We start from the raw sequence: 27,369 nt of genomic DNA on the forward strand, positions 1-27,369 counted from the left end.
TGCTGACAGGTATTTTTGTAGAGGTAAGCAGATGAGAGCAGTGGAGGAGTGGGGGGGTGGGGGTGGAAAGGTGAGGGCTATAAGGGTGCAGGGGTCAGAGCTGAGAAGGTGGTGGGGAAGTAAGATGTGAAATGGAGAATGCAGAGGTAAGGGGCTATGGAAGTGAGCCACAGAGCTTAGCTGTTTTTTTTCTTTGTAGCGGGGGTTGCAGGGAAAGGCCCGGGAAGAAGGGTGCAAAGATGACTTGTGGACAGGGGTGAGCTATGGTGGGGGGCGCGGAGGTGAGCTGTGGAAAGGGGGGGTGCGGAAGTTTGGAGGGTGGTCTTGTTGTGACATCACTGCACTATCTGTCCTATTGCCAGTGATGTCACAGAGCATGTCCCTGTACACTCAAACATTAATTTCAAGTGTGTGATTTTCAATTTTTAACCCAATAATCCAAACACACACTTGCATACACTAGTGAAGTGTTAAGTTATCCAAATGACCTATTTGGCAGCTCCACAGGAAATATAGCATATACAGTTGCGACATGAATCATATTGTAATCGAATGTTATTAAAAATTACCTTTCCTGTTCAATCTGCAGCTCTGTAATTTTCTGTAAAATACAATGTAATATGGCTACCTGGAGGCGTTCTATACACAGATTGTGTATAGAAGGCCCTCCAGATATGTAATTTCCTGCTTGTGTGATTGGCTTACTGATTTTTCCAGAAGTCTGCACTAAAATACAAATCAGAATTTGAGCATCCCCTGCAACAAAAATTAAATTTTTGGTGAGATACTCCCAAAGGGAAATAACGTCCAAAGGGATGCAGACTCAGCAGCTTTCCTCATTAGAGCCCTGCAGGTACAACAGCTGAGTGATAATTATAAAACCACTCTCATATAGATTCACATGGACACAGACAAACAAACAGCTATTTCTTCAGAATAACAAACCGTAGGAATCTGCAAAAAATTGTTAAAATCGTTGCAACGTACATGGCTCTCGCAGAGGGAAATTTTTTATTTCCTAACAAAAGTGGAGTTACTCATTAAGATTATATATATATATATCAAAATAAATTGTGCTAGTCTGTGGATGTAAACACACCTTATAATACTATGACACAGTAAACAAGTGAAACATCATAAAGTGCAATGTGCAAAAAACAGATAATGAAATCACTAATAATAATAAGTCCTTTTAGTAAAAAGAAAGGGAAAGACTTCCAAGAATAAGTGTATATTCCACCACCAAGTGACTTGATGCAGGGTTTTCTGTGGCACACCACATACAGTAGTCAGGGACTCTTACCAGATAGTCAGCATCACCTATCGCTAGGATGGTCAAACCGGCAAGCAGAATAACTTTTGCGGGGTAGCAAGAACCTAGTCTCCAAGGGCAATGGGATGGCAGATGAATCCTTCATAGTAGTCACCCCTCGCAGCGGGACCTCCCAGTCATTCAGGGGCAGAAGATATACATACAAAAAAGAAGCTCCAATAGTTTGATACCATTAAGGCAGAGTTTATTGAAAAAAGGAAAGCCAAATGGCTACTTACTATGTAAAAAATTAGTATACGCACATAAAATCATTCCCCGGCAAAGACAGAACAAACACCCGCACTTCCGGGGTCACGCGATGGCGTCAGTGCATAGCACTTCCTGACATGTTTTGTCACACGTGACGTCTTCCTGGCGCACGGGCGACGCACTGAGCCATCACTATATATAGAACCTGTAGAAACCAAGCCTTGTTTTCATACGGCGTTATATGATAAATAATTTCAAGCCTCCTTCTCATTCTCCACTCTCTGCATAACCACACCTCATTTTCAAGTGTATGGCTAGATGCTTAATTGCCAAATCACAGCATGATATATGGCTATTATCGAAAATATCATCAAAAAGAAAAGATAAACATATATATATTGATAAAACTCTTTATAAAGTTATTAAAAATAAAGCAAATAATAAAATCATTAATTTTCAAAGCAACCAAGGACAAAAAAAGGGGCAAAAAGGACCTCTAGAGCATGTCCTAAACATTAACCAAAGATATGTAAAAAAATATATAAAAATATTTATAAAAAATGTGTGAATGGGAAAAAGACTTAGAGCTAGAATGAATTGAACATGTCATTAGAAGAAAAATCTCCACACATAAAAATTGAAACGTCAATATTGACAATATAAGTAAAAATAATTTGTATCTAAATAAAATTAAATGTCATATAATGATACTTCAAGCATTATCAATAAAAGCATCCAGTTCTACATCTGCATTCAAACCCAATGGTCTGAGACATTTAACCCTATAAATCCAACTAATTTCGAGTTTGGAGATTTCACGTCGCCTTGATCCTCCCCTCCAATGCAATTTGAGCTTATAAATTCCAAGAAAACAAGTACCAGCCAGATTTTTGCCATAAACTTCCAGATAATGTCTGAAAACCGGATGGCCACTGAAGCCTCTCTTGATATTGCCAATGTGCTCATTGAGCCTAATGTGTAGCGGGTGTATAGTACGTCCAATATACTAGAATCCACAAGGGCAGATAAGAAGACATACCACATTGGGAGTGGAACATGTAATAAAAGTCTTAATTTGAAAGACCTGAGCTGTACTAAAAGAGCTAAATTGAATAGTTTTTTTGTTGCTAATTCCATTGACAGAACATGCAGAGCATTTTTTACACTTATAAATCCTGTCATGTTCTGAAAAAACATCAGTTTGGTATTAGGCAGATCTCACACATTAGGGTCCACCATGTCCCTAAGGGAGGAAACCCCCCTAAACACCACCTGAGGTTGATCTGGTAGAGCTTTACCTAAAACGTTATCATTCTTAAGTATATGCCAATGTTTACACACAGACTTTTTAATTAAATAATGTTTATGGGGATAAGATGTGATAAATGGCATAGAGAAATTAGTCCACCATCACTTTTCGTTTTTTCAGACAGAAGCAAATCTCTATCCATCATTTGAGTATTTGCCACTGTCTGGTCCAAAATTTCAGCTGAATATCCCTTATTGATAAATCTTTCCATCAGGATGGGGGTCTGTGCCTCAAAATCTTTAGTTCTACTACAATTTTGTCGTAGGCGCATGTATTGGCTCTTAGGAACCAAATCTAACCACGACTGATGGTGACAACTGTCTCTAGGAATAAACAAATTTCTATCGGTGGGTTCAAAATATGTGGAGGTCAGGAGTTGATCTCCCTCTGCCCAAGTTTTCAGATCCAAGAAATGAATCATATGCTGGTTGGCTTTGTATTTAAACTCTATCCCTCTATCACTGATGTTCAAAGTCTCCATGAAAATCCCCAATGATTGATGAGAGCTATTCCATAGGAGGAAGACGTCATCAATGTACCTAGCCCATAAGACCAACTCCGGTCTATCTTGGGCATAGATGATGTCCTCCTCCCATTTTCCCATAAATAGATTGGCTAGGCTGGGGGCAAATTTAGCTCCAATTGCCACACCTCTCTTTTGAAGAAAGAATTCCTTCTTGAACTAAAAATAGTTGCGCGTAGCATTGAATTTTAAAAGGTCCATAAAGAATGTTCTTTGTTGAGAGAATAACATTGAATCCCTCTCAAGATAGTATTCTACAGATGCAATCCCCCAATAGTGCAGAATGATAGTATAGAGGGATGTCTGCAGTCACTAGCCATACACCCATATCATATATATAATTTTATTTTAGACTTTTAAAAACACTGGGGAGTGGCGGGAGTTAGTTGCCGCGCGGGCCGCTTTCATGAAAAAGACAATTGCCGGCTGAAAGAAAAAATACAGGGGTTATGACTGATAGGTTTAGCCATAACCCCAGTAAACCACTTGCAAGCCACAACATATACATATATACGTTTAGCGAATGGCAAGTGTCTACTGTCAAAGAACTAACTTGTAATATTTTGCCAAAGCAATAGATGCATAATATATAGTAGATTCACCATCAATCCATTTATGAAGAACGTTTGTTTTATTTAGCATGCAGAAGCATACATACTGTCAATTATTGCAATGTATGGGAAATTTCATCTCATTCCGTGTTGTTTTCAGATAGTATAAAAATGCCAAGACTAACACTATGTAATGTATATGTTAATCTGAACTGTAGCGTTATCTAAGGTGTAATACAAAAGGCACCAAGCTGTTATTAACTTCTGATAAAGTTCTATTTTAAAGCTATGCAGCATACCATAGACAGGTAGAAATGACTCTGTTAGATGATCATTTTTTGTTCTACTGTAAAAAAAAGCATATATATATATATATATATATATATATATATATATATATATATAATCTCACAAAAGTGAGTTCACCCCTTACATTTTTGTAAATATTTTATTATATCTTTTCATGTGATAACACTGAGGAAATGACACTTTTCTACAATGTAAAGTAGTGAGTGTACAGCTTGTATAACAGTGTAAATTTGCTGTCCCCTCAAAATAACTCAACACACAGCCATTAATGTCTAAAGCACTGGCAACAAAAGTGAGTATACCGCTAAGTGAAAATGTCCAAATTGGGCCCAATTAGCCATTTTCCCTCCCCGGTGTCATGTGACTCGTTAGTGTTACAAGGTGTGAATGGGGAGCAGGTGTGTTAAATTTGGTGTTATCGCTCTCACTCTCTCATACTAGTCACTGGACGTTCAACATGGCAAAGAACTCTCTGAGGATCTGAAAAAAATAATTGTTGCTCTACATAAAGATGGCCTAGGCTATAAGAAAATTGCCAAGACCCTGAAACTGAGCTGCAGTACGGTGGCCAAGACCATACAGTGGTTAAACAGGACAGGTTCCACTCAGAACAGGCCTTGCCATGGTCGACCAAGGAAGTTGAGTGCACGTGCTCAGTGTCATATCCAGAGATTGTCTTTTGGAAATAGATGTATGAGTGCTGCCAACACTGCTGCAGAGGTGGAAGGGGTGGGGGGTCAGCCTGTCAGTGCTCAGACCATATGCACCACACTGCATCAAATTGGTCTGCATGGCTGTCGTCCCAGAAGGAAGCCTCTTCTAAAGTTGATACACAAGAAAGCCCGCAAACAGTTTGTTGAAGACAAGCAGACTAAGGACATGGATTACTGGAACCATATCCTGTGGTCTGATGAGATCAAGATAAGCTTATTTGGTTCAGATGGTGTCAAGCATGTGTGGCAGCAACCATGTGAGGAGTACAAAGACAAATGTGTCTTGCCTACAGTCAAGCATGGTGGTGGGAGTGTCATGGTCTGGGGCTGCATGAGTGCTGCCGGCAATGGGGAGCTACAGTTCATTGAGGGAGCCATGAATGTCAACATGTATTGTGACATACTGAAGCAGAGCATGATCCCCTCTCTTTGGAGACAAGGTCGCAGGGCAGTATGGACAGGCTAATGACCCCAAACACACCTCCAAGATGACCATTGCCTTGCTAAAGAAGCTGAGGGTAAAGGTGATGGACAGGCCAAACATGTTTCCAGACCTAAACTCTATTGCGCAACTGTGTGGCATCCTGAAATGAAAGGTGGAGGAGCGCAAGTTCTCTAACATCCACCAGCTGCATGATGTCATTATGGAGAAGTGGATGAGGACTCCAGTGGCAACCTGTGAACCTCTGGTGAACTTCATGCCCAAGAGGGTCAAAGCTGTGCTGTAAAATAATGGTAGCCACACACAATTTTGACAGTTTGGGCCCAATTTGGACATTTTCACTTCGGGGTGTACACACTTTTGTTGCCAGCGGTTTAGACATTAATGACTGTGTGTTGAGTTATTTTAAGGGGACAGCAGATTTACACTGTTATACAAGCTGCACACTCACTACTTTACATTGTAGCAAAGTGTCATTCCTTAAGTGTTGTCACATGATATAAAATATTTACAAAAATGTGAGGGGTGTGCTCACTTTTGTGAGATTCTGTGTGTGTATATATATATATATATATATATATATATATATCATTCTAAATACCTTTTTTTTTTTTTTTAGAAGTGATCACATGACCTCTGCTCTCAGCCGCTGCAAAAGGGGCTTAGAGGGGTGGGGATGGAGGGATGACGATTCTTTGGTTTGACCATTGGAGTGCAGGCAGGCTGCGCTCCTAGGTGGAATGTAAAGAAGCAGACTGACCATGTTGGGATGGATTTGCTTCCATGCCCTGGCGTGGTCAGTTTGAAAAAGGACAGCAGGGGAATCGGCAGAATCACTAGGAATTTCACACAAAGAAAACAATGCAAAAAAAACATTTTTGGACATGCACAGAATTTTCTAAATTCATGTGTTGGATTTCATGTGTTGGATTTTTCCAACACTTTGATTCCCTGCTTGGTGGCCTAGCAGGTAGACAGCAAAGGAGGAAAGCAGGAAATCTGTTTGCCCTGGGGTCCATGCTGCTTGTCTGCCCTATGTAGCTATGTTTTTTAGTTTAAAACCGCATACATATGTACTATGTATGCTCCTAAGTTGTAATACTGCATGTATGTCTGGGTATTATTTACTAGATAATAGCTTATTCAACAGTGTTGACTGATGCTAAGAAATATGTAGGAAAATTAATAATCGGTTTAAAAAAAAAATTGGAAATATACAGTGCTGTAAGTAATACTAAACTATACAAGGACATTTTATATAGAAGTGACTGTTCTGCATTCAAGATAAGATCTGCTCATATGCACAATCTGGTCTGGAGCCACTAGGTGGCACTAAATGTTCACTGTATATAATGTTCACACTTATATTTTATAATGTTTTTCAGAGTTAGCCAGGGAGTTGGATTTCACAGAAGAGCAGATTCACCAAATACGAGTTGAGAATCCAAATTCTTTACAGGATCAGAGCCATGCTCTACTTAAATATTGGCTTGACAGAGATGGAAAGCATGCAACCGGTAAACAATGCAGCAAACAAAGATAATTTTGATGAGGAATATGATAAAGATGCAAATCCTTGTTGTGAATAACATGCAGCATGACTGTACTATTTAATGTGAACACTAACATTTAATAACATTCAATGTTTTTATTGCATTGGAACTTATTATGCCCCTTTCACACTGACTGGTCAGTTTTCAGACAGATTCAAACTGAACTACAATGTATGTCTATGTGTGATCATCCTGTTACATCCGTCTACATCTGTGTTTGTTCAGGTTGTTTTTTTTAAAAATGGAACAAGGCTGTGTCCTTTTCCATTTAGAAAGATCTGAACATATGTAAATAAATGGATGCTGCCTGTTTACTTCTGTTCTGTTTATGTCCGTTTTTAGGCAAGAAACATTTTGTGTTTATGCTTTTGTCGTCTCTGGTTTATGTAAAAAAAAAAAAAAAACTGATGCAAAAAGGATGTAGACTGATGTAAACTGAACTGAACTGATATAAACTGATCTGAACTGAAGTGCAAACTGATGTGAACTGAACTGAAGATGAATTTGCAAGCTGATGTAATCTGAATCCTTATGCCGCGTACACACGAGCGGACTTTACGGGAGACTTTGTCCGGCGTACTTTTTGACGGACTTTACGTCGGACTTTCCGAATGAACGGACTTGCCTACACACAATCAACCAAAGTCCGACGGATTCGTACGTGATGACGTACGACCGGACTAAAACAAGGAAGTTCATAGCCAGTAGCCAATAGCTGCCCCAGCGTCGGTTTTTGTCCGTCGGACTAGCATACAGACGAGCGGACTTTTCGACCGGACTCGAGTCCGTCGGACAGATTTGAAACATGTTCCAAATCTAAGTCCGTCAAACTTTTGAGAAAACAAAGTCCGCTGGAGCCCACACACGATCAAATTGTCTGACGAAATCCTGTACCCCGGACCAAGTATGCAGTAAAGTCCAATCGTGTGTACGCGGCATTAGGCTTCACGCACACATCATGTTTTAGAAACTCTTCTAAAATCCTTTCCTCCTGGCAGCAGTGTTTTGGCAGAAAAAAATGGCTGCCAAAAAAAAAAAGTGTGTAACACGTCATGTTGCATTTACAGGCATCAAGAGCTTGGGTGTAATAATTTATTCTGTCCATTGAAATGAATTAACACTCAAGCACTAAATGCGCCAAGTGTTAAGAGTTTATATGCGCTAACATGCTTTTACAGGCATCAAGCATTTGTTCTGCCAAAACGCTGCTGCTCCTGGACACAGTGGCAGTGTTTTTGTTTTTTGTCTGTCCCTAAATGCACCTTACCATTAAGCGCTGCTAAAAAGCCTATGAGTTCAAGGACACATAGGCTAACATGCAAGGAAGTTTATAGGCAGGAAAAGATATCTGATACCCCTAGAAGCAGCTGCAAAAATGTCCAGCGTGCATGAGGCTGTATTCAACAGGTTTTTCATAGTAAAAAACGTGATTGAACCAATGACGCTCACGTGAAAGGATCCTTCCAGGGAGACTAGAATGGCACAATGTAAATCCTTCAGAAGGGTGTAATAATGCAATCATGTTGTTCATTGGACTCAATCTAGCTAGTGAAAAAAGAAAAAAAAACAAAAGAAAAGAAAAAAGTAGAATAAGGTCGCCATAGTTTCTGGGGAAAAAATAGCAATCTTATACTTTCTAATATTAATATTGCCAACAATACCCTTGTTAGTAAAACATCAACCATGTGTCAACCTTGACACCAAATTAGTAACTTGTTTAGACACTGAGAGATTAAGGCCGTTTTTACACGGCGTGTCCAAATGGGTCCTGTCATTTTTTTCAGGTAGACCTTATCAGATGGCCTATTCACCTCCATGGACTGGGAAGTGTAAATGGATTGGCGTCCGCCTACCTCCGATCCAAACTGGTCCACTAAAAGGAAAACAGAAGGGAATCCGTCGTCCTCCATCTAGGCGGACAACAGAGTCCATTTACACCCAGCTGCCCGTAGAGCAAAGTGGCTTCTGTTTATGTCCACTCTGCATAAACTGAGTGGACACAGACAGATCCCTTGCTGATCAAAATGGAGTCTGCCTTGGGTGAAAAGGGCCTTATGGCTGTGTTCAGTGAATGGTTTTTATTCATGAAAGATAACTATACTTTCCTACTAAAGCCTTGAAGTTTTAAGACAGAGTCACTTTAATGTGAACCTAATTAAGCAACAGTGAACCTTAAAGTGGTTGTAAACCTTTACATATACCCAGTGAACCGACTAGCCTCAGGTGATACACAGAGATGAAACAAATCCTCCTACATAAGTTGTACCTGTGTAACTGCAGCCATCTGTCCTCTACATCTTTGTAAAACTCAGAGATAACAAGGATTTTTCACAGAAACACAAAGCAGGGGGTTGGGAGCTGAAGTTACACAGAAGAGCTATGAGAGCTGATTGTATATAAGGGACACACCCCCTCCTCACAGTACATGGAGAACATGCAGAGTTGAGGTGATGCATCACAGGCTATGTGCTGGAGCTCTCCTCCCTATCACTTTTAATCTATAGTGTTAGAAAAACCTGTCAGACTCATGCTATTAACAGAGGAATGAGGCAGCAGAGAGAAATCACACTTAGTGCTTTGGATAGAGGCAAACACACAGTATAGAAATATGTGCTTTGTTCATATTTCATCTCTGAGGTTTGCAACCACTTTAAAGGCTAAGTTCATCTGTGGAACATGCCGTGAAACATGTAACATGTTCCAGTATCTGCACCCCACACGGCTGATCCCCCCCTCCTCCCTGTGACAGCGGGCAGGGGATCTTCTCCCTGTACCCGCTGTCACAATATGAAAACAGTATCGCCATGCGTGGCTCTGCCTACGTGGCCGTGTCATTCATTTACAGTTTCCTGTGAATGTAGTTCTCAATGAGCTGCGAGGGCGCTGGTGAGTACTCTGGTAGTCCATTTCACTTCCCGCTTTTAGGTAACTGCCTGCCCGCCTGCATGAGGTATGAGTAGACCGCTATGCTAAGAGTCTGCAGGAGCCTGAGATTGCACCCGTGATCTGCTGATCACGAGTGCAACTCTCTGCAGCCTCCTTAGAAACAAAAATAATAAATGCATCATTTTTTACCTGCAAAAAAAATTGTGCATTTGTTTTTTTAATCTCTGCAACAGTGCTAAAGTGCAGGCACCTAAGGGTACCAGAAAGTCTTTAAATTGATGCTTGGTAACCTGTGGAACCCCTTGGACCATATGCCCAGGCTGTACAAGGGGCGTTTAAGCCATGTCTATTATCATTCAACACTAGAATGTATGAACTGTAGTAACGCCTTTGTTTTTGAAAGTGAAATGATAGGGGAAAGGAGGCTTCATAAATTGTGTGGAAATCAAGGCATCTTAGACAGCACAGCACTAGGATGCAAGGTACAAAGGGACTTATAGTCCATCACAGGAACCTATACTTCAGCATTGTTGCTGGCTTAGAAATGTTTTGGATCTGGTCAGATTCAAAAAAGGGTTTATTATGGTAGTATTAATTAGCTTAGTGTGCTATAACAGTATTATATTTTATTTTTAGTGGAGTATTGCTTTAAGTAGAATTCTTACTTTAGATTTTACCTGTTGTAAAATAATGTTTAATTTTGTTGTGCTAAAACACAGATGCCAATTTGAATCAGTGCCTCACTAAGATTAACAGAATGGATATTGTTCACCTTATGGAAACTTCTATGAATGAACCTATGCGATGCCATGCCAATCGTACTTATGCTGACATTGAGCAGACAATCACACTGGACCATAGTGAAGGCAAGTAGCCGTACCGGTTTATCATGTAGAAACAAAAGGAGATGTATTCTTTAGTACGTATTCTTTCGCTAAGTAGTAGCTTGAATAATACCATTACATATATACATTTATGAATAATATTTTGGTGTGGTGGTGGTTCTCAAGTGAAATGTAGCCGTGTAAGTAAGATAAAGACCCAGGGATCACCCGTGGTATCCACCAAAAAAAAAGGAGTAGAGGTGAGAGAGCCCTTATTATGTAGTATGTATGTAGAATTAATAATTAATAATTACAATAATAATTAAATAATTAATACATACAGTAATTTGGGTAGCAGTAATCAAAATTATAACTTGCATTTAGATGTACAACCTTCCTGGTACCCAAGTGGAGAATTTTCCTGCCTCCATACGTGATAGGGTTGGTCACCCATCAGGGGGATATTCAGTTTGTTTGAGAAGGAGAAAAAAAACACCTGTATTTGATGTTCATTCAATATAATGACCAGTTTCTAGACACACCACAACATACATTCCTACGGGCGCCTCTGCTGTTTGAACTACCAACGAGTTTTTGTTCCTTCTCAAAAAACAAGGTGAATAATATTCTATTCATATCAGATAATGGCAGACTGAATGCTTTGCAGGATGTTAGTGAGTATATCAACATAAACCCATAAAACCCCAGAAGGATTTGCCCCCTTCCTGACCAGGCCATTTTTTGCGATACGGCGCTGCGTCACTTTAACTGACAATTGCGCGGTCGTGCGATGTTGTAACCAAACAAAATTTATGTCCTTTTTTTCAGCAAAAAAATAGTTTCTTTTGGTTGTATTTGATCACCTCTGCGGTTTTTATTTTTTGCGCTATAAACAAAAAAAGCGTGACAATTTTGAAAAAACCACAATATTTTGTACTTTTTGCTATAATAAATATCCCCCAAAAAAATGTAAAAAAGGAATTTCTTCATCAGTTTATGCCGATATGTATTCTTCTACATATTTTTGGTAAAAAAAAGTCGCAATAAGCGTATATTGATTGATTTGCGCAAAAGTTATAGCGTCTACAAAATAGGGGATAGATTTATGGCATTTTTATTATTATTTTTTCTTTTACTAGTAATGCTGGTGATCTGCGATTTTTATCGGGTTTGCAACGGACACTTTTGACACTTTTTTGGGACCAGTGACATTTATACAGCGATCAGAGCTAAAAATAGCCACTGATTACTGTATAAATGTCACTGGCAGGGAAGGGGTTAACACTAGGGAGCGATCAAGGGGTTAACTGTGTTTCCTATGTGTCTCTTACTGTGGGGGGAAGGCAGCTGACTAGAGGAGGAGAGAGATCGTTGTTCCTACTTAGTAGGTGGCCATCTTCCCTCTAAAATTACTTTTAGGTCTTTTGAAGGCCTAACTAGGTCACTAGGTCAACAAATAAAAAAAAATTACTACACATATTAATCGTTTCTGAACCAGTTATACTGCGGCAGGTTGGCTTTCCTGGGCAAGCCGCCATAGCTGTACGTCAGCTCTTTAAGACGCTTTAAGAGGAGGCACGCGCCAGAAGCGTGTCCCCAGAGCCGATCGCTCCTGACAGAGCAAGAACCGGGATCTGTGTGTGTAAACACACAGATCCCGGTCCATTAGGGGAGAGGAGACCGATCGTGTGTTCATACTAAGTATGAACACCGATCAATCTCCTCCCCTAGTCAGTCCCATCCCCCCCACAGTTAAAACACACCTAAGGAACACAGTTAACCCCTTGATTGCCCCCTAGTGTTAACCCCTTCTCTGCCAGTGACATTTATACAATAATCAGTGCATTTTTATAGCACTGATCGCTGTAAAAATGTCACTGGTCCCAAGAATGTGTCAAAAGTGTCCGATTTGAATGCCGCAATATTGCAGTACCGCTAAAAATCGCAGATCGCCGCCATTACCAGTAAAAAAAATAATAAAAATGCCATAAATCTATCCCTATTTTGTAGACACTTTTGCGCTAACCACTCAATATACGCTTATTGCGATTTTTTTTTTTTACCAAAAATATGTAGAAAAATACATATCGGCCTAAATGGAGGAAAATATTTGTTTATTTTTTTTTAAATTTGGGATGTTTATTATAGTAAAAGTAAAAGATATTGTGTTTTTTTCAAAATTGCTGCTCTTCTTTTGTTTATAGCACAAAAAATAAAAAACGCAGAGGTGATCAAATACCACCAAAAGAAATCTCTATTTGTGGGGAAAAAAGGACCTTAATTTTGTTTGGGTACAGTGTCGCATGACTGCACAATTGTCAGTTAAAGTGATGCAGTGCAGTATTGCAAAAAATGGCCTGGTTGGGAAAGGGGTAAATACTTCCGGGGCTGAAGTGGTTAAACTTTATTGTTCATAATTTAACTAATATTTGCCTTTGAGGATTCAGGAGGACATAAAATGACACTTAAGTTAATAACAAAGCTCCAGAACGATACATGACTTCAGTCTGCTTTATAATATTATGCTTTAGCTAACAATAAGTACGGTAAATATTCTAAGACTATTGATCAGACTTGACATGTCTTTATGTAGTTACATGATGTTTCAGATGCCTGCAGATATAAGTCCCATCACTAAGACATCTCTGTACTCATAATTTTCCTGTAATTTGTGTTTTTTTTTTAATCAACGGGGTTGGAAAGAAACCCCTGGGTTGTCAAAATAAGGAGCACAAGCTCCCTCTTTCCTTTCTTAACCTATAACTGCTTACTAAATATGCCCTAAAGTTTTCAGATGTAGGCAGCTGTTTGTTTTGTGTTTTTGCTTGAATGTATTAATTCTGTCTTATTTATCTTCTTAGGTTTTTCTGCTCTTCAGGATGAATTTTGCAGCCCACAGAAAAAGAATGTAATTGATCACTCTGTAGGCAAGGAGAGAGGTGAACACCCTCCTCTGGTGTCTGAGGAGGATGTTTCAATCAGTTATTCACCCTTGCATGAAAGTTCGGCAAGGCCTGAGGATGACACATCTGTTGCAGAGATGATCCGACAGCTGCAGAAAGAAAAAGTGGAAGCTGAGTTCTCCAGCGAGCAACAGAAATTATCAAGGGCCTTATCTTCTGAACATGAATATCTGTAAGATTTTGGCACTTACCATTAGGCAGCAGTTGTTTTAAGTGAGCGATAAGTCAGTATTGCTTTAAGGACATGGGGCAAACTGAGAACTTCATCACAGGATGTAACCTTGCATGAAGCAAGGTTTCCAGCTTATCTTATAGCCGTTCCTCTCTATTGAACCAGCCTTATTCAGTAAGAAAATAGCGTATCTGGTCAGCTGACGTTAGTACAATTAATTGTGATTTCTGTGGGATACAGAATTTTGTACTTTTTTCAGCAATGCATTTTAGTTGCAGCTGTGTGTATAGGAGGGCTTAAGGGCAGGGAAATGACTCAAACTATGGGCAGTATACATTTGTGATACAGGATCTTCTATTAAAAAAACCCTTGGTGTAACATCACAGCTAAAATACAGAAATACAGCCCCAAACGTGACCCTATTTAGTCACAATACCTTGCTATTTGCAAAGAAATGTATGCTTCTACAACCCCTGGCAAAAATTATGGAATCACCAGTCCCTGAGGATGTTCCGTCAGTTGTTTATTGTTGTAGAAAAAAAGCAGATCACAGACATGGCCAAAAACTGAAGGCATTTCAAATGGCAACTTTCTGGCTTTAAAAAACACTAAAAGAAATCAAGAAAAAAAATTGTGGTGGCCAGTAACAGTTAGATTTATAGAACAAGCACAGGGAATAAATTATGGAATCACTCAATTCTGAGGAAAAAACTATGGAATCACCCTGTAAATTTTCATTACAAACACTAACACCTGCATCAGATTAAATCTGCTTGTTAGTATGTAGGTAAAGAGGGTAAATCATCACGCAGTGTTGCACAAGATGTTGGTTGTTCACAGTCGGCTGTGTCTAAAACATGGACCAAATACAAACAACATGGGAAGGTGGTTAAAGGCAAGCATACTGGTAGACCAAGGAAGACATCAAAGCGTCAAGACAGAAAACTTAAAGCAATATGCCTTGAAAACAGAAAATGTACAACAAAACAAATGAGGAACAAATGGGAGGAAACTGGAGTCAACATCTGTGACCGAACTGTAAGAAACCGCCTAAAGGAAATGGGATTTACATACAGAAAAGCTAAAAGAAAGCCATCTCTAACACAAAAAAAACACAAAAAAACAAGGTTACAATGGGCTAAGGAAAGGCAATCGTGGACTGTGGATGATTGGATGAAAGTCATATTCAGTGATGAATCTCAAATCTGCATTGGGCAAGGTGATGATGCTGGAACTTTTGTTTGGTGCCGTTCCAAGGAGATTTATGCAGACGACTGCCTGAAGAAAACATGCAAATTTCCACAGTCAATTATGATATGGGGCTGCATGTCAGGTAAAGGCACTGGGAAGATGGTTGTCATTAAATCTTCAATAAATGCACAGGTTTACATTGAAATTTTGGACACTTTTCTTATCCCATCTATTGAAAGGATGTTTGGGGATGATGAAATCATTTATCAAGATGATAATGCATCTTGCCATAGAGCAAAAACTGTGAAAAAATTCCTTGAAGAAAGACACATAAGGTCAATGTCATGGCCTGCAAACAGTCCGGATCTCAATCCAATTGAAAATCTGTGGTGGAAGTTAAAGAGAATGGTCCATGACAAGAATGCAACCTGCAAAGATGATTTGGCAACAGCAATCAGAGAAGGCTGGAGCCAGATTGATGAAGAGTACTGTTTATCATTCATCAAGTCAATGTCTCAGAGACTGCAAGCAGTTATAAAAGCCAGAGGTGGTGCAACAAAGTACTAGTGATGTGTTGGAGTGTTATTTTGTTTGTTTGTTTTTCATGATTCCATAATTTTTTCCTCAGAGTTGAGTGATTCCATAATTTATTCCCTGTGCTTGTTCTATAAATCTAACTGTTACTGGCCACCACAATTATTTTTCTTGATTTCTTTTAGTGTTTCTTAAAGCCAGAAAGTTGCCATTTGAAATGCCTTTAGTTTTTGGCCATGTCTGTGATCTGCTTTTTTTCTACAACAATAAACAACTGAAGGAACATCCTCAGGGACTGGTGATTCCATAATTTTTGCCAGGGGTTGTACATAGTTTCCGTTAAATTGTTTTCACGGAATAATTTTACTCGAGGGGAGTGATTGTGAGCTGCTTGCAGTATGGCTGTATACAGGACAAGCTTAACAAAAGTTGAGGTCTAAAGCGAATATGAAATATAAGGTTCAAATTAAGGCTTAAAAATCTGTATGTTACCCAGGACTAGCCTAACAAACTTAAAGGCCTGATAAAGCTTTGGCTGGGGTTCCAGTTTCATGATAAACTTCATGTAAATCCATCCAATGGGAACATACTCACTTTGGTGTCTCCCAACCTTAAAATGAAAGAAAAAACTTGTGTTCAATTAACTCCCCATAATCAGTTAAACAGTCTAATTCCATTGTTATGGGTACAATTTTTTAAAACATGCTTGCTTGTACCTTTTTTTTTCATTATAATGCATTGCAGTCACGTGGCCATAGTGCCTCTCTGTTCATACAGCAAGGGCGGCTGGAGGGCATGTCTCGTTTCTCCTGTTCCCCCTGTCAGAGCACTCTTTTGAAGGAGGGTGCTCATGCGTTCTCATTCATGAGGAAACATATGACATAATAGTTAAGGCAGGATGGGGGCAAGGCTGAGTGTGACCAGGGGTGAGACCGGGTGGGGCTGTGTGGAGAGAGCAGGGCTGAGGGCAGTACCAGGAAGTGCCTGTGAGCAGCCATATTCAGCTGCACAGCAAACTGTTGTCAGTTAAGCAGAGGAGAATTGCTAACTGTTGTTTCTAATCATCATTTAGCAATTCCAATAATGCATAATATAAAAGTTTTATATATTATATGTATTCCACTTTAAATTCTCGCTTAAATGTTCTGGTTTATGTGTCTCATAGGATCTGTAACCTAAGTCCTTATCTCCCTGGATGATTTCCCCTTAATTTTTATGTGTAACTCTAACATAGACTGAGGATGCCCATAGGTTGCTCAACTGGGGATTTCCAAGCATTTTTAAATTTGGATAGTTACTTTAACTACTTCAGCCCCGGAAGGATTTACCCCCTTCCTGACCAGAGCAATTTTTGCAATACGGCACTTGTCGCTTTAAATGACAATTGCGCGGTTGCACCCAAACAAAATTGATGTCCTTTTTTTCCCACACATAGAGCTTTCTTTTGGTGGTATTTGATCACCTCTGCAGTTTTTATTTTTTGCACTATAAACAAAAAAAGAGAGACAATTTTGAAAAAAAAGCTATATTTTTTACTTTTTGCTATAAAAAAAATCTAAAAAAAATATATAAAACAACTAATTTCTTCCTCAGTTTAGGCTGATATGTATTCTTCTACATATTTTTGGTAAAAAAAATCGCAATAAGCGTATATTGATTGGTTTTCACAAAAGTTATAGTGTTTACAAAATAGGGGATAGATTTATGGCATTTTTATTATCATTTTTTTTTTTATTAGTAATGGTGGTGATCTTTTTATCGTGACTGCGACATTGCGGAAGCCACATCGAACACTTCTGACACTATTTTGGGACCAGTGACATTTATACAGCGATCAGTGCTATAAAAATGCACTGATTACGATCAAGCACTTAACTGTGTTCCCTCACTGTGTTCTAACTGTAGGGGGGATGGGCTCACTAGAACGTGACAGAGATCACTGCTCCCGATCACTGGGAGCAGTAGATCCCTGTCATGTTGTTAGGCAGAACAGGGAAATGCCTTGTTTACATAGGCATCTACCCGTTCTGCCTCTCCATGTCATGATCACGGGCCACCGGCGGACATCGAGTCCGCAGAACCTGTGGTCACGCTCGTGCACCCAGCCCGCAATTTAAAGGGGACGCACAGGTACGCCCATTTGCACAGCCGTGCCATTGTGCCAATGTACATCGTCCTGCGCTGGTTGGCAAGTGGTTAATTTGCACACAGCCTTTGCACAACCTACATTTGCATGGAATTGCCTTTTAAGGCTTCTGCTTGTGGCTATAATGTACCACCAATGTATAAAGGTCCACTATAAGAGACATTATAGGAGTCACTGAGGGGTTTATTTACTAAAGCTAGAAAGTGCAAAACTAGCTAAAGGGGGAGGGAAATTGAATCTTTAAATTAAACGTATGGATATATGTCTCCATCCCTGAATCAGTATACAAATAAAAAAAGGTTGCGACTTTATATGAGGCATGTACAGTATGGCTAAAGACAAGCAAGGAAAATTCCCCCATGGGGCTTTTTAGCAGCAAAATAACAAGGTTCAAGATGGAATAAATGTAGAAAAGTTCAAATGTCATGCTACAATTAAAATATATAAAGATACCAGCTATAGAATACATACAATATTCCAAGGTACAATAATGCAAATACAACTATACACAGTGGGGGTTATTTAAGAAAGGCAAATCCACTTTGCACTGCAAGTGCACTTGAAAGTGCACTAAAAGTGCACTTGGAAGTGCAGTTGCTCTAAATCTAAGGGGTAGATCTGAAATGAGTGGAAGCTCTGCTGATTTTATCATCCAATCATGTGCAAGCTAAAATGCTGTTTTTTACTTTCCTTGCATGTCCCCCTTGGATCTACATTGACTTTATTTCCAAGTGCACTTTCAGTGCACTTTCAAGTGCACTGGCAGTGCAAAGTGGATTTTCCTTTAGTAAATAACCCCCAGTGTTCCATAATTGGATGTTTGGCTGTGTAGAAGACCCCAACGCGTTTTGACCTGTTCATTTATGGTCTTCTTCAGGGGGATGATTTGCTACAAAGATACATTTTAGAAATCTCAATTTTTGTATAAAAGGTTGTGCACCAAAACAATTATTCATAGTAGTGCTATATTTACCACTTAGAAATGGAATGGGTGGTCACATAGCCGGGAATATTTCTAAAAAGCAGGTGAATGATCCAGGAGGCCCTGTGGTTCTGCTCACTGCCCACAAAGGAGAGGGACCCAGCAAACAAAAAGGGCTTACAAGGAGCCAAACTTTGGACACCACCCTCGGAGGGGCTGAAGCAGCAGCACCTGCGGCAAAATTCCCATGTAAAAATAATATGTTAGATGAAAGGAAATAATCAAGATTATAAATAAATGAAGTATAAATGGACTAAGTACATGTTGTATAAAAGTTATCAGTGTGTAGATACACTATTGTCATTAATTAATATTATGTGGACTCCTGATTGAAGAAGACATAATATACATAAAAATTAATTAATCATTATTATTGTAATGTTAGTGAAGATTATTATATTAATTGAAAAAAAATAGTATGATAGTGTATGTGGAGGTGAAGGTGATAACCATTGAGGAAATATGATAATCAAGAAAAATGTATTCTATAAAAAATGATGAATTAAAAAAAGTGACTAGTGACTAGTAAAAAAAAGGTGCAATGTGGAATCTAAATAAGTGAGTGGGTGAGAACCACCTACTAATCACTGGTGGAAAAATATGATGTAACAGTACATATAGTGAGCAACAACTGCCATGCATAGTGATTGTGCAAAAATTACAAAAAGTGACCCTAAGCCAAATAGCATGTGAAAAATAAATTAATGTGATTAATTTGGATATTGGGTAACATGTACAGTATGGCTAAAGTAGACGTCCATTGTAAAAAGTATATGTTTATTGTCTGAACAGTAAATGACATAACATAGTAATTTATATATACATATAAAAATTAATAAATCATACAGATAATATATAGCAGGCCATAAACATGGAAGAAGTAATAGCCATGTTTATGGCCTGCTATATATTATCTGTATGATTTATTATTTTTTATATGTATATACAGTATCTCACAAAAGTGAGTACACCGCTCAAATTTTTGTAAATATTTTATTTTATCTTTTCATGTGACAACACTGAAGAAATTACACTTTGCTACAATGTAAAGTAGTGAGTGTACAGCTTGTATAACAGTGTAAATTTGCTGTTCCCTCAAAATAACTCAACACACAGCCATTAATGTCTAAACCGCTGGCAACAAAAGTGAGTACACCCCTAAGTTAAAATGTCCAAATTTGGCCCAAAGTGTCAATATTTTGTGTGGCCACCATTATTTTCCAGCACTGCCTTAACCCTCTTGGGCATGGAGTTCACCAGAGCTTCACAGGTTGCCACTGGAGTCCTCTTCCACTCCTCCATGATGACATCACGGAGCTGGTGGATATTAGAGACCTTGTATCTGTGCCTTCCATTTGAGGATGCCCCACAGATGCTCAATAGGGTTTAGGTATGAAGACATGCTTGGCTAGTCCATCACCTTTACCCTCAGCTTCTTTAGCAAGGCAGTGGTCGTCTTGGAGGTGAGTTTGGGGTCGTTATCATGTTGGAATTCTGCCCTGCGCCCCAGTCTCCGAAGGGAGGTGATCATGCGCTGCTTCAGTATGTCACAGTACATGTTGGCATTCATGGTTCCTTCAATGAACTGTAGCTCCCCAGTGCCAGCAGCACTTATGCAGCCCCAGACAATGACACTCCCACCACCATGCTTGACTGTAGGCAAGACACACTTGTCTTTGTACTCCTCACCTGGTTGCCACCACACACGCTTGACACCATCTGAACCAAATAAGTTTATCTTGGTCTCATCAGACCACAGGACATGGTTCCAGTAAACCATGCCCTTAGTCTGCTTGTCTTCAGCAAACTGTTTGGCTTTTTTTGTGAATCATCTTTAGAAGAGGCTTCCTTCTGGGGTGACAGCCATGCAGACCAATTTGATGCAGTGTGCGGAGTATGGTCTGAGCACTGACAGGCTGACCCCCCACCCCTTCAACCTCTGCAGCAATGCTGGCAGCACTCATACATCTATTACCTGAAGACAACTTCTGGATATGACGCTGAGCACGTGTACTCAACTTCTTTGGTCGAGGGCTGTTATGAGTGGAACTTGTTCTGTTAAACCACTGTATGGTCTTGGCCACTGTGCTGCAGCTCAGTTTTAGGGTCTTAGCAATCTTCTTATAGCCTAGGCCAGGGATATGCAATTAGGGGACCTCCAGCTGTTGCAGAACTACAAGTCCCATGAAGCATATTAAGACTCTGACAGCCACATGCATGACACCCAGAGAAAGAGGCATGATGGGACTTGTAGTTTTGCAACAGCTGGAGGTCCCCTAATTGCATATCCCTGGCCTAGGCCATCTTTATGTAGAGCAACAATTCTTTTTTTTCAGAACCTCAGAGAGTTCTTTGCCATGAGGTGCCATGTTGATCTTCCAGTGACCAGTATGAGAGAGTGAGAGCGATAACACCAAATTTAGCACACCTGCTCCCCAGTCACACCTGAGACATTGTAACACTAATGAGTCACATGACACCGGGGAGGGAAAATGGCTAATTGGGCCCAATTTGGTCATTTTCACTTAGGGTGTACTTACTTTTGTTGCCAGTGGTTTAGACATTAATGGCTGTGTGTTGAGTTATTTTAAGGGGACAGCAAATTGACACTGTTATACAAGCTGTAGACTCACTACTTTACATTGTAGCAAAGTGTAATTTCTTCAGTGTTGTCACATGAAAAAATATAATAAAATATTGACAAAAATGTGAGGGGTGTACTCACTTTTGTGAGATACTGTATATTGCTATGTTATGTCATTTACTGTTCAGACAATAAAGATATACCTTTTACAATGGACGTAGCCATACTGTATATGCCCCATATAAAGTCCCAAAGACCCAAAATCATTTTTATTTGTAAAGTGTAAAATTAGTCACACTTCTGCAGAGAAACCAATCAGCTTCTAACTTCAACTTGTTCAATTAAGCTTTGGCAATACAACCTGGAAGCTGATTGGTTTCTTTGCAGAAGTGTCACTAATTTTGCACTCTCTGGCTTTATAACCCCTGTGTTACTCATTTTAATGATCTCTGCATTTTGTGTTTCTGATTTTCTTGCATTTCTCTAGCATCTAGCTTCTGTATATTGTTTATATTCTAGCTATTGCAGGTAAATGATTTAGCTGTATGCTAGGGTGAAAAAAAATATGCAGGTAACTATTTTACTTCTTTCTGCAGCGTTACATCTCCTGATTTAGAGAAAAGTTTACCAGAGGCAACAGATGACTCTCTGCACTTCAAGGAAGTCCCCCATTCCCCTCATGGCTCTTCAGAAGAGTTTGGTAGACCTGGCCTGGAGACGCCTTTGTCTGATCAGCATAATAATTCCCCCATTGTGCAGGAGCCAGATGAATTGTCAGAACAGGAAGACCGTGCTGCCAGCAGTGACCTATTTATAGTGGAGTCATCAGATGAGCAGGCAGGAAAAAATGAAAAAATCTCTCAATACAAGTCATTAGATTCATTTGAAAAGGTAAGGCTACAATGATATTCATAAAGGTTGACATGTTGTTTTTTTGTTTTTTTTTTCATTGTATTAGTAATAGCAACACAGCCTCTGCTAAAAAGTGCCCATCTACAAATGTCAGATAGCACATTATTCTCCCATGCATTTGTAGAAAATAAGTATTATGTAATCTTCAGAGAGCGGTTCATTTATCTTTCAGGATTTTACCTTTGAGATATTATATAAAGTTGTTTTAAAGACATAATGTGCCTATCTTGGCCTTAATGGCATCCCCCATAAAAACAGGAGTGGATACATACAGTATATGCTGGTTTTATGTGTGTGTGCTGGGGCAGGGAGGTATTTCCATTTAGCTGTACTGAAGGAAAACAAATTCTGTTGTACAAATTTATTACGCAACATTTACAATATATACAGGCTGAAGACTGATCATGTATGCATTGTGCCAAACATTGTTTTAGATCAAGCATGTCAAAAAGAAATGATTCAGTGGGGGCAAACAAAGTGGAATAAATCTTTAGGGGGCTACGTTATGTTTACAGAGGATCGCAACTACTTTATTTATGAAAAAGACTACATTACTTTGGTATTGAACATTATTATAATAGCTACAGCTTACAATGTTTATCCTTAAGAAAGTATTCATAGAATATTTCCGGAAGCATTGAGCTGTAAAATGATATAATGAAGCTTTATCAACTGGAGAACAGATGATTCAATTTAAATCTTAAAGGGCCGCCAATAAGGGACAAGTGGGCCGCATATGACTATAAAAGCATCAGTTTGACATGCCTGCTTTAGAGGATCTCACACAGCAGATATGCAGTCATCAGGACACAGGAAAGGCACTGCTGTTTTTTTTTTTGAGGAATTAAAGGCAAAAGGTTAGTCTTTCAGGGTACTGCTTAGGCACAGTTAATATTTCTAGATGTTTCCTATGAGATCGCCAATCATCACATTTTGAGTTTAGATCAACTTTAACATCCTGTATCTATTACTTTTTTGGAGTTTTTCTTGGTTTTCAGTCTGATCTACATTTATAAATGACAAGCAATAGCATTTGCTATTACCTTTATGTAATGTTGCAGTCATACTGAAGTTTTTAGGTTGCAGCTCACCTGCCTAATATCCCAGCTTTAGCAGGTTCACAGAGATACCTCTGTGAAGGTGCAAGAATGTAGGATATGTGTTAGTACAGCTTTGGAACTTGAGCAAATCCATATATATTTAACTGTGTAGACACTACAGAAGCAGGCCTTATCTTGGAAGAACAGTAATGAGCAGTCAGCCAGGACATGTTTTCAGAAGTTGCAGATCACCTGTAGGTATATGCGTTTTTCCCCATCCATGTATTTAGGCAATGTTATCATGTCTATGTCATGTATGTGTGAACCATTGCTCTTTTGGGCTCATTTCCACCAGATGTAGTGACCTGCAGTATATTAATGTAAAATTTTATATATGTTTCAAAAACTAAACTCACAGAAACACATATGTTCAGATGGGGTTGCACCCCCGGCAATTGCAGCAGCATTTTCCTAATCTGTCTACGTTTTTTTCTACATCACACAAAAAAATCTGTTTAAGAAGCACTGTAAAGCAAACAGCATTCTTATGACATTTGTTTGACATAGCAAATGTTATTTATATGTAAGAGAGACTTTTGCAAAGTTCAGAATGCTTACTGATAGCTAAAGCAGAACTCGATCCAAAGTGGATTTTACTGTTCTGACAGGGTTTTATCCCATGCTGCTTCTTATCTGTAATCCCAGCAGAGAGCTGTCCTCCATGTTTCTGTCCTACTGTGACAGCCAGGACTTATTCTGAGAGCTAAATTTGTTGGTTGCTCCCTGTAAAGAGAATTCTTTATACGTTTCCATTAGGGGATCATGACACCGCAATGCAAGAAAGTTTTCAGTAGAGTTTAGCTGTAAAGTTCTTAGGGAACTTGGTGGAAGTCGCCCCCATGCAAACCCCCCACCAATAGTGTAAAAATCCATCAAGGGTAGAGTTCTGTTTTAAAGAGAAAAATGACATGGGATCTCATTTATAAAACTGGAGGAAAGGATAAGTATAGCTAATCAATTTAAATTACTGCATTCATTTACCTCACAGCACTTGAATTAAGAGCTGGATATGATTGCCACTTGTTATTTCAATTGCTGTGGGTAGTGCTTCCACTTTTACTTTCCTTCAGTTTGTATACAGGAGAGCCACAGGTTTTTAAGGCAATCGCAAATCTAGAATAGTAAATAGAGTACCACTTCCATACCTCCACCAGGACCTAGCAGAGGAGTTAGGTGAGCTAGAGACCAACTCAGATGAGGACGAGATGGTAACTACCAGAGTCGTTCGCCGACGTGTCATTATTCAGGTACTAAGTGTTTAACTTCTGCACGTCCCGGTGCCAGACCCGGTAGAGTCCTGGTTACACTTGCAGAGAGCTACGTTAAGCAATTACCTATTAAATAACATGGCTGTTTGCATGTTTTCCTAACTAATGCATGTCTAGTCTGTTTGAGTACTCAGCACCGGCCATCAGTACTAGTAGGAAAAATAGATTATTAGCTTCCTCACCTCACCTTCCAAAGTGCAGACAAGAGACCAAGTAGTTCATTAACTATAGATGGTACTGTACTGCACTTTGACTAAAGGTCCCTTGCATGCAATTAACACTTTTTTTGTTTCAGATTTGCTGTCAGTTTTGTTGTTAGTTATTCTATTTCATTTTGGTACCATGTTCATATTATGATGATGCAATTTAGCTGAATGACCAAGGGTTTTGGTAAAGGCTATCTTTTCTGCATTAGGCCGACAATATGCCTGACATCCTTCCAGAGACTGTGACTGAAGAGCAATATACAGATGAGCATGGCCACATTGTGGTGAAAAAGGTAGGACAGCCTTTATTATTTGAGTATTTTAACAGAAAATGAAACATATCCACCTAAGCAACCTTGATTTTAGTATATGAGAAATTCAGTATATTCACCACAAGGATTAGTTCCCTGATCAATATCAGGGTGCAGGATAAGACTGTCTACATACAGAGAAAGAGCTTCCTAATAATTTTCCATATATGGCACCTAGAAAACATAATAACCTTATTTAGATTCTTGTTAAAGCCCCAATGAACTTAGTTTGGATCTGCTAAATACATTGCAGGTGCATCAAACAAATAGTGATCAGTATCTTAGTTCAGTTCATTCTCTTTCTAATGCAGTTTTAGCCTTAGTAGACATGTTTGTAATGCTGCAGAGTTAGACTCATGCTTTCTGTTGGGAAGCAGTGCTCTCTCTGCAGAGGCCTATCACACCCCCTCTTGAGTAATTACTTAGCTTTGCAATCAGCAAAGCTCCTTGTTGCTGGTTGGAGAGCTATAGCTCTGGCTCAGCAGAGGGCATGTCAGACAACCTCAGATAGGCTATGCTTCCTTTCAAAAGGCAAAGGTGGCAGGGGAACATACTCTTCTAATCAGGCTGTGGGAGTCTTAGAAAGAAATCAAACTGTAAGGTCCTGTGCACACGGACATATTTAAAGTCTTCTAGCTTACAATTTTGGATGCTTTTCCACCTCCAAGGAGCTGTAATTGTTGCACATAGTTGCCTATACAAGGTAATGGTAATGGCACATATGGCATATCTCCCTAAATGCAAAAGTGCCATGTTCTAGAAAATATGCCATACGCACATGCACGATAAGCGCTGATGCAGAAGCCCTCGTCATTTCCAAGCGTACAGCCGTATATAACCATTCACTTGTATAGGAGGATTTACATGATGCCTGTGGCTCCCCAGGTGTAGTAAAGCGCAGGAAATTTGGTGTTAGAAGACTTTTGCTCTGTGTTCACAAGGCCTAAGACATTCAGCACCTTTTGCTTTGATGCACCTCGAATGTATTTAGCTGATATAAACAGAGTTCAATGGGTGAAATTTCTATTCATCAACTACTATGTAGGCTTTTATGTTATGTGATAAAGAACGCAAAGGCAAAGCTGGCCATATGCATATATGTGGCAACATGGACAAGGCCTTATGCTATGCTGCCACATATATGTGTACCTGTGTTTGTGCTGGGAGTGTGCTCAATCTCTGACACCTATTGGTCTCAGCATAAGTTAGTAAGATGGACTCCTGATCACTTGATCACCCTTATATGCAATCATTTGTTAGTGTCAGTGTGTTTTAGGTAGGTTAAAAAAATTTTTCATATTTAGTGTCGGTGTATATGTGTTTGATTGCAAAATATTATTTTTTACTATTTTGCGCAATTTTTTCTTTGATAATAAGAAAAAATTAGGATATATTTACTAACATTTACTACAACATAAAGGCCCAATTTTTTCTAGAAAAAATAAGGTATAATTCACCTGAATGTGCTAGAGGGTCTATTTATGAAATATTCACTGTGCGAATGTGTCAGTCATTTGCACAGCTGACACAAATCTTCACTGTAATTTGCCCAATACATTTATTTCCTTAGCACCCTCTAGTGTAGTAGTTTTTTGATTGAAGGTATTTCAGGAAAATAATACATTATGACACTAGAGGGAGCTGAAGATACCAGGAAATAAACAATGATTTCCTTGCTGTAGCTGCAATGTCATACACAAATTTACTAACACATGCTAAAGCTGCAAAACTAGTCTTAGGTGTTAAGGTTTGTTTTTAACTAGGTTAATAAAGTGTTAATAAACACGTCATGAAAAAACCAAAAGAATAAATGTAGCTGCATGCCGTGTATCTACAGTGGCTATAAAAAGTCTACACACCCCTAAAAGATTTCAGTTTATAGGTCAAATTAAAGGTGGAAAAAGTTCTGCAATGATTTATCTTTGTCTCATTTTTTTACATCACAAAAACCTGACATTTTAACAGGGGTGTGTAGACTTTTTATATCCACTGTACATGTTTACTTGTTCCCTATAGTGTGCAATCTTTACAGAATAGGATTGAACCTACATATGCTGCTACTCCGGAGACATATGCACTGTAGGGGCCACTAGCACTCTGGTGCTGTTTGGCCAAGAGATGAGTACCACAGGCTGCTACCCGTACTGCGCTCTGATGCTGTGTTTGGCTGACGCAAGAGCAGTATGGGTGCTGTGTTTGGCTAAGTGCTGGGAAACGCACAAAGAATCATGGGATATGTAGTACAGAAGATTTAAAACTCTGCTGTGCTTAGGGTACGCGCCCTGACCGAAAGTATAGGGAAACACTTATCTGAACTCAATGCAACTAAAAAGTAAGAATGTTGGGCACAGGAAAAAAATTAAAACTA

The 27,369-nt window shown here is 39.2% G+C and overlaps 1 protein-coding gene across 27 annotated transcripts in view; it reads left to right on the forward strand.

The window, feature by feature from the left end:
* ANK2 (ankyrin 2) overlaps nt 1-27,369 on the forward strand; it is a 793,913-nt gene that overhangs the window by 741,077 nt on the left and 25,467 nt on the right. For 26 of the 27 annotated variants that reach the window (XM_073602841.1, XM_073602877.1, XM_073602815.1 and 23 more), the window contains 6 exons: nt 6,755-6,886; nt 10,528-10,674; nt 13,494-13,767; nt 21,801-22,095; nt 24,371-24,463; nt 24,900-24,983. In XM_073602841.1, coding sequence (XP_073458942.1) covers nt 6,755-6,886; nt 10,528-10,674; nt 13,494-13,767; nt 21,801-22,095; nt 24,371-24,463; nt 24,900-24,983 — 1,025 coding nt within the window. The remainder of the gene's footprint in view (nt 1-6,754; nt 6,887-10,527; nt 10,675-13,493; nt 13,768-21,800; nt 22,096-24,370; nt 24,464-24,899; nt 24,984-27,369) is intronic. The other variant, XM_073602849.1, reaches the window with a different exon arrangement.

This window comes from Aquarana catesbeiana, linkage group LG01 (genome assembly GCF_042186555.1).
Source record: "Aquarana catesbeiana isolate 2022-GZ linkage group LG01, ASM4218655v1, whole genome shotgun sequence".
Lineage (NCBI taxonomy): Eukaryota > Metazoa > Chordata > Amphibia > Anura > Ranidae > Aquarana > Aquarana catesbeiana.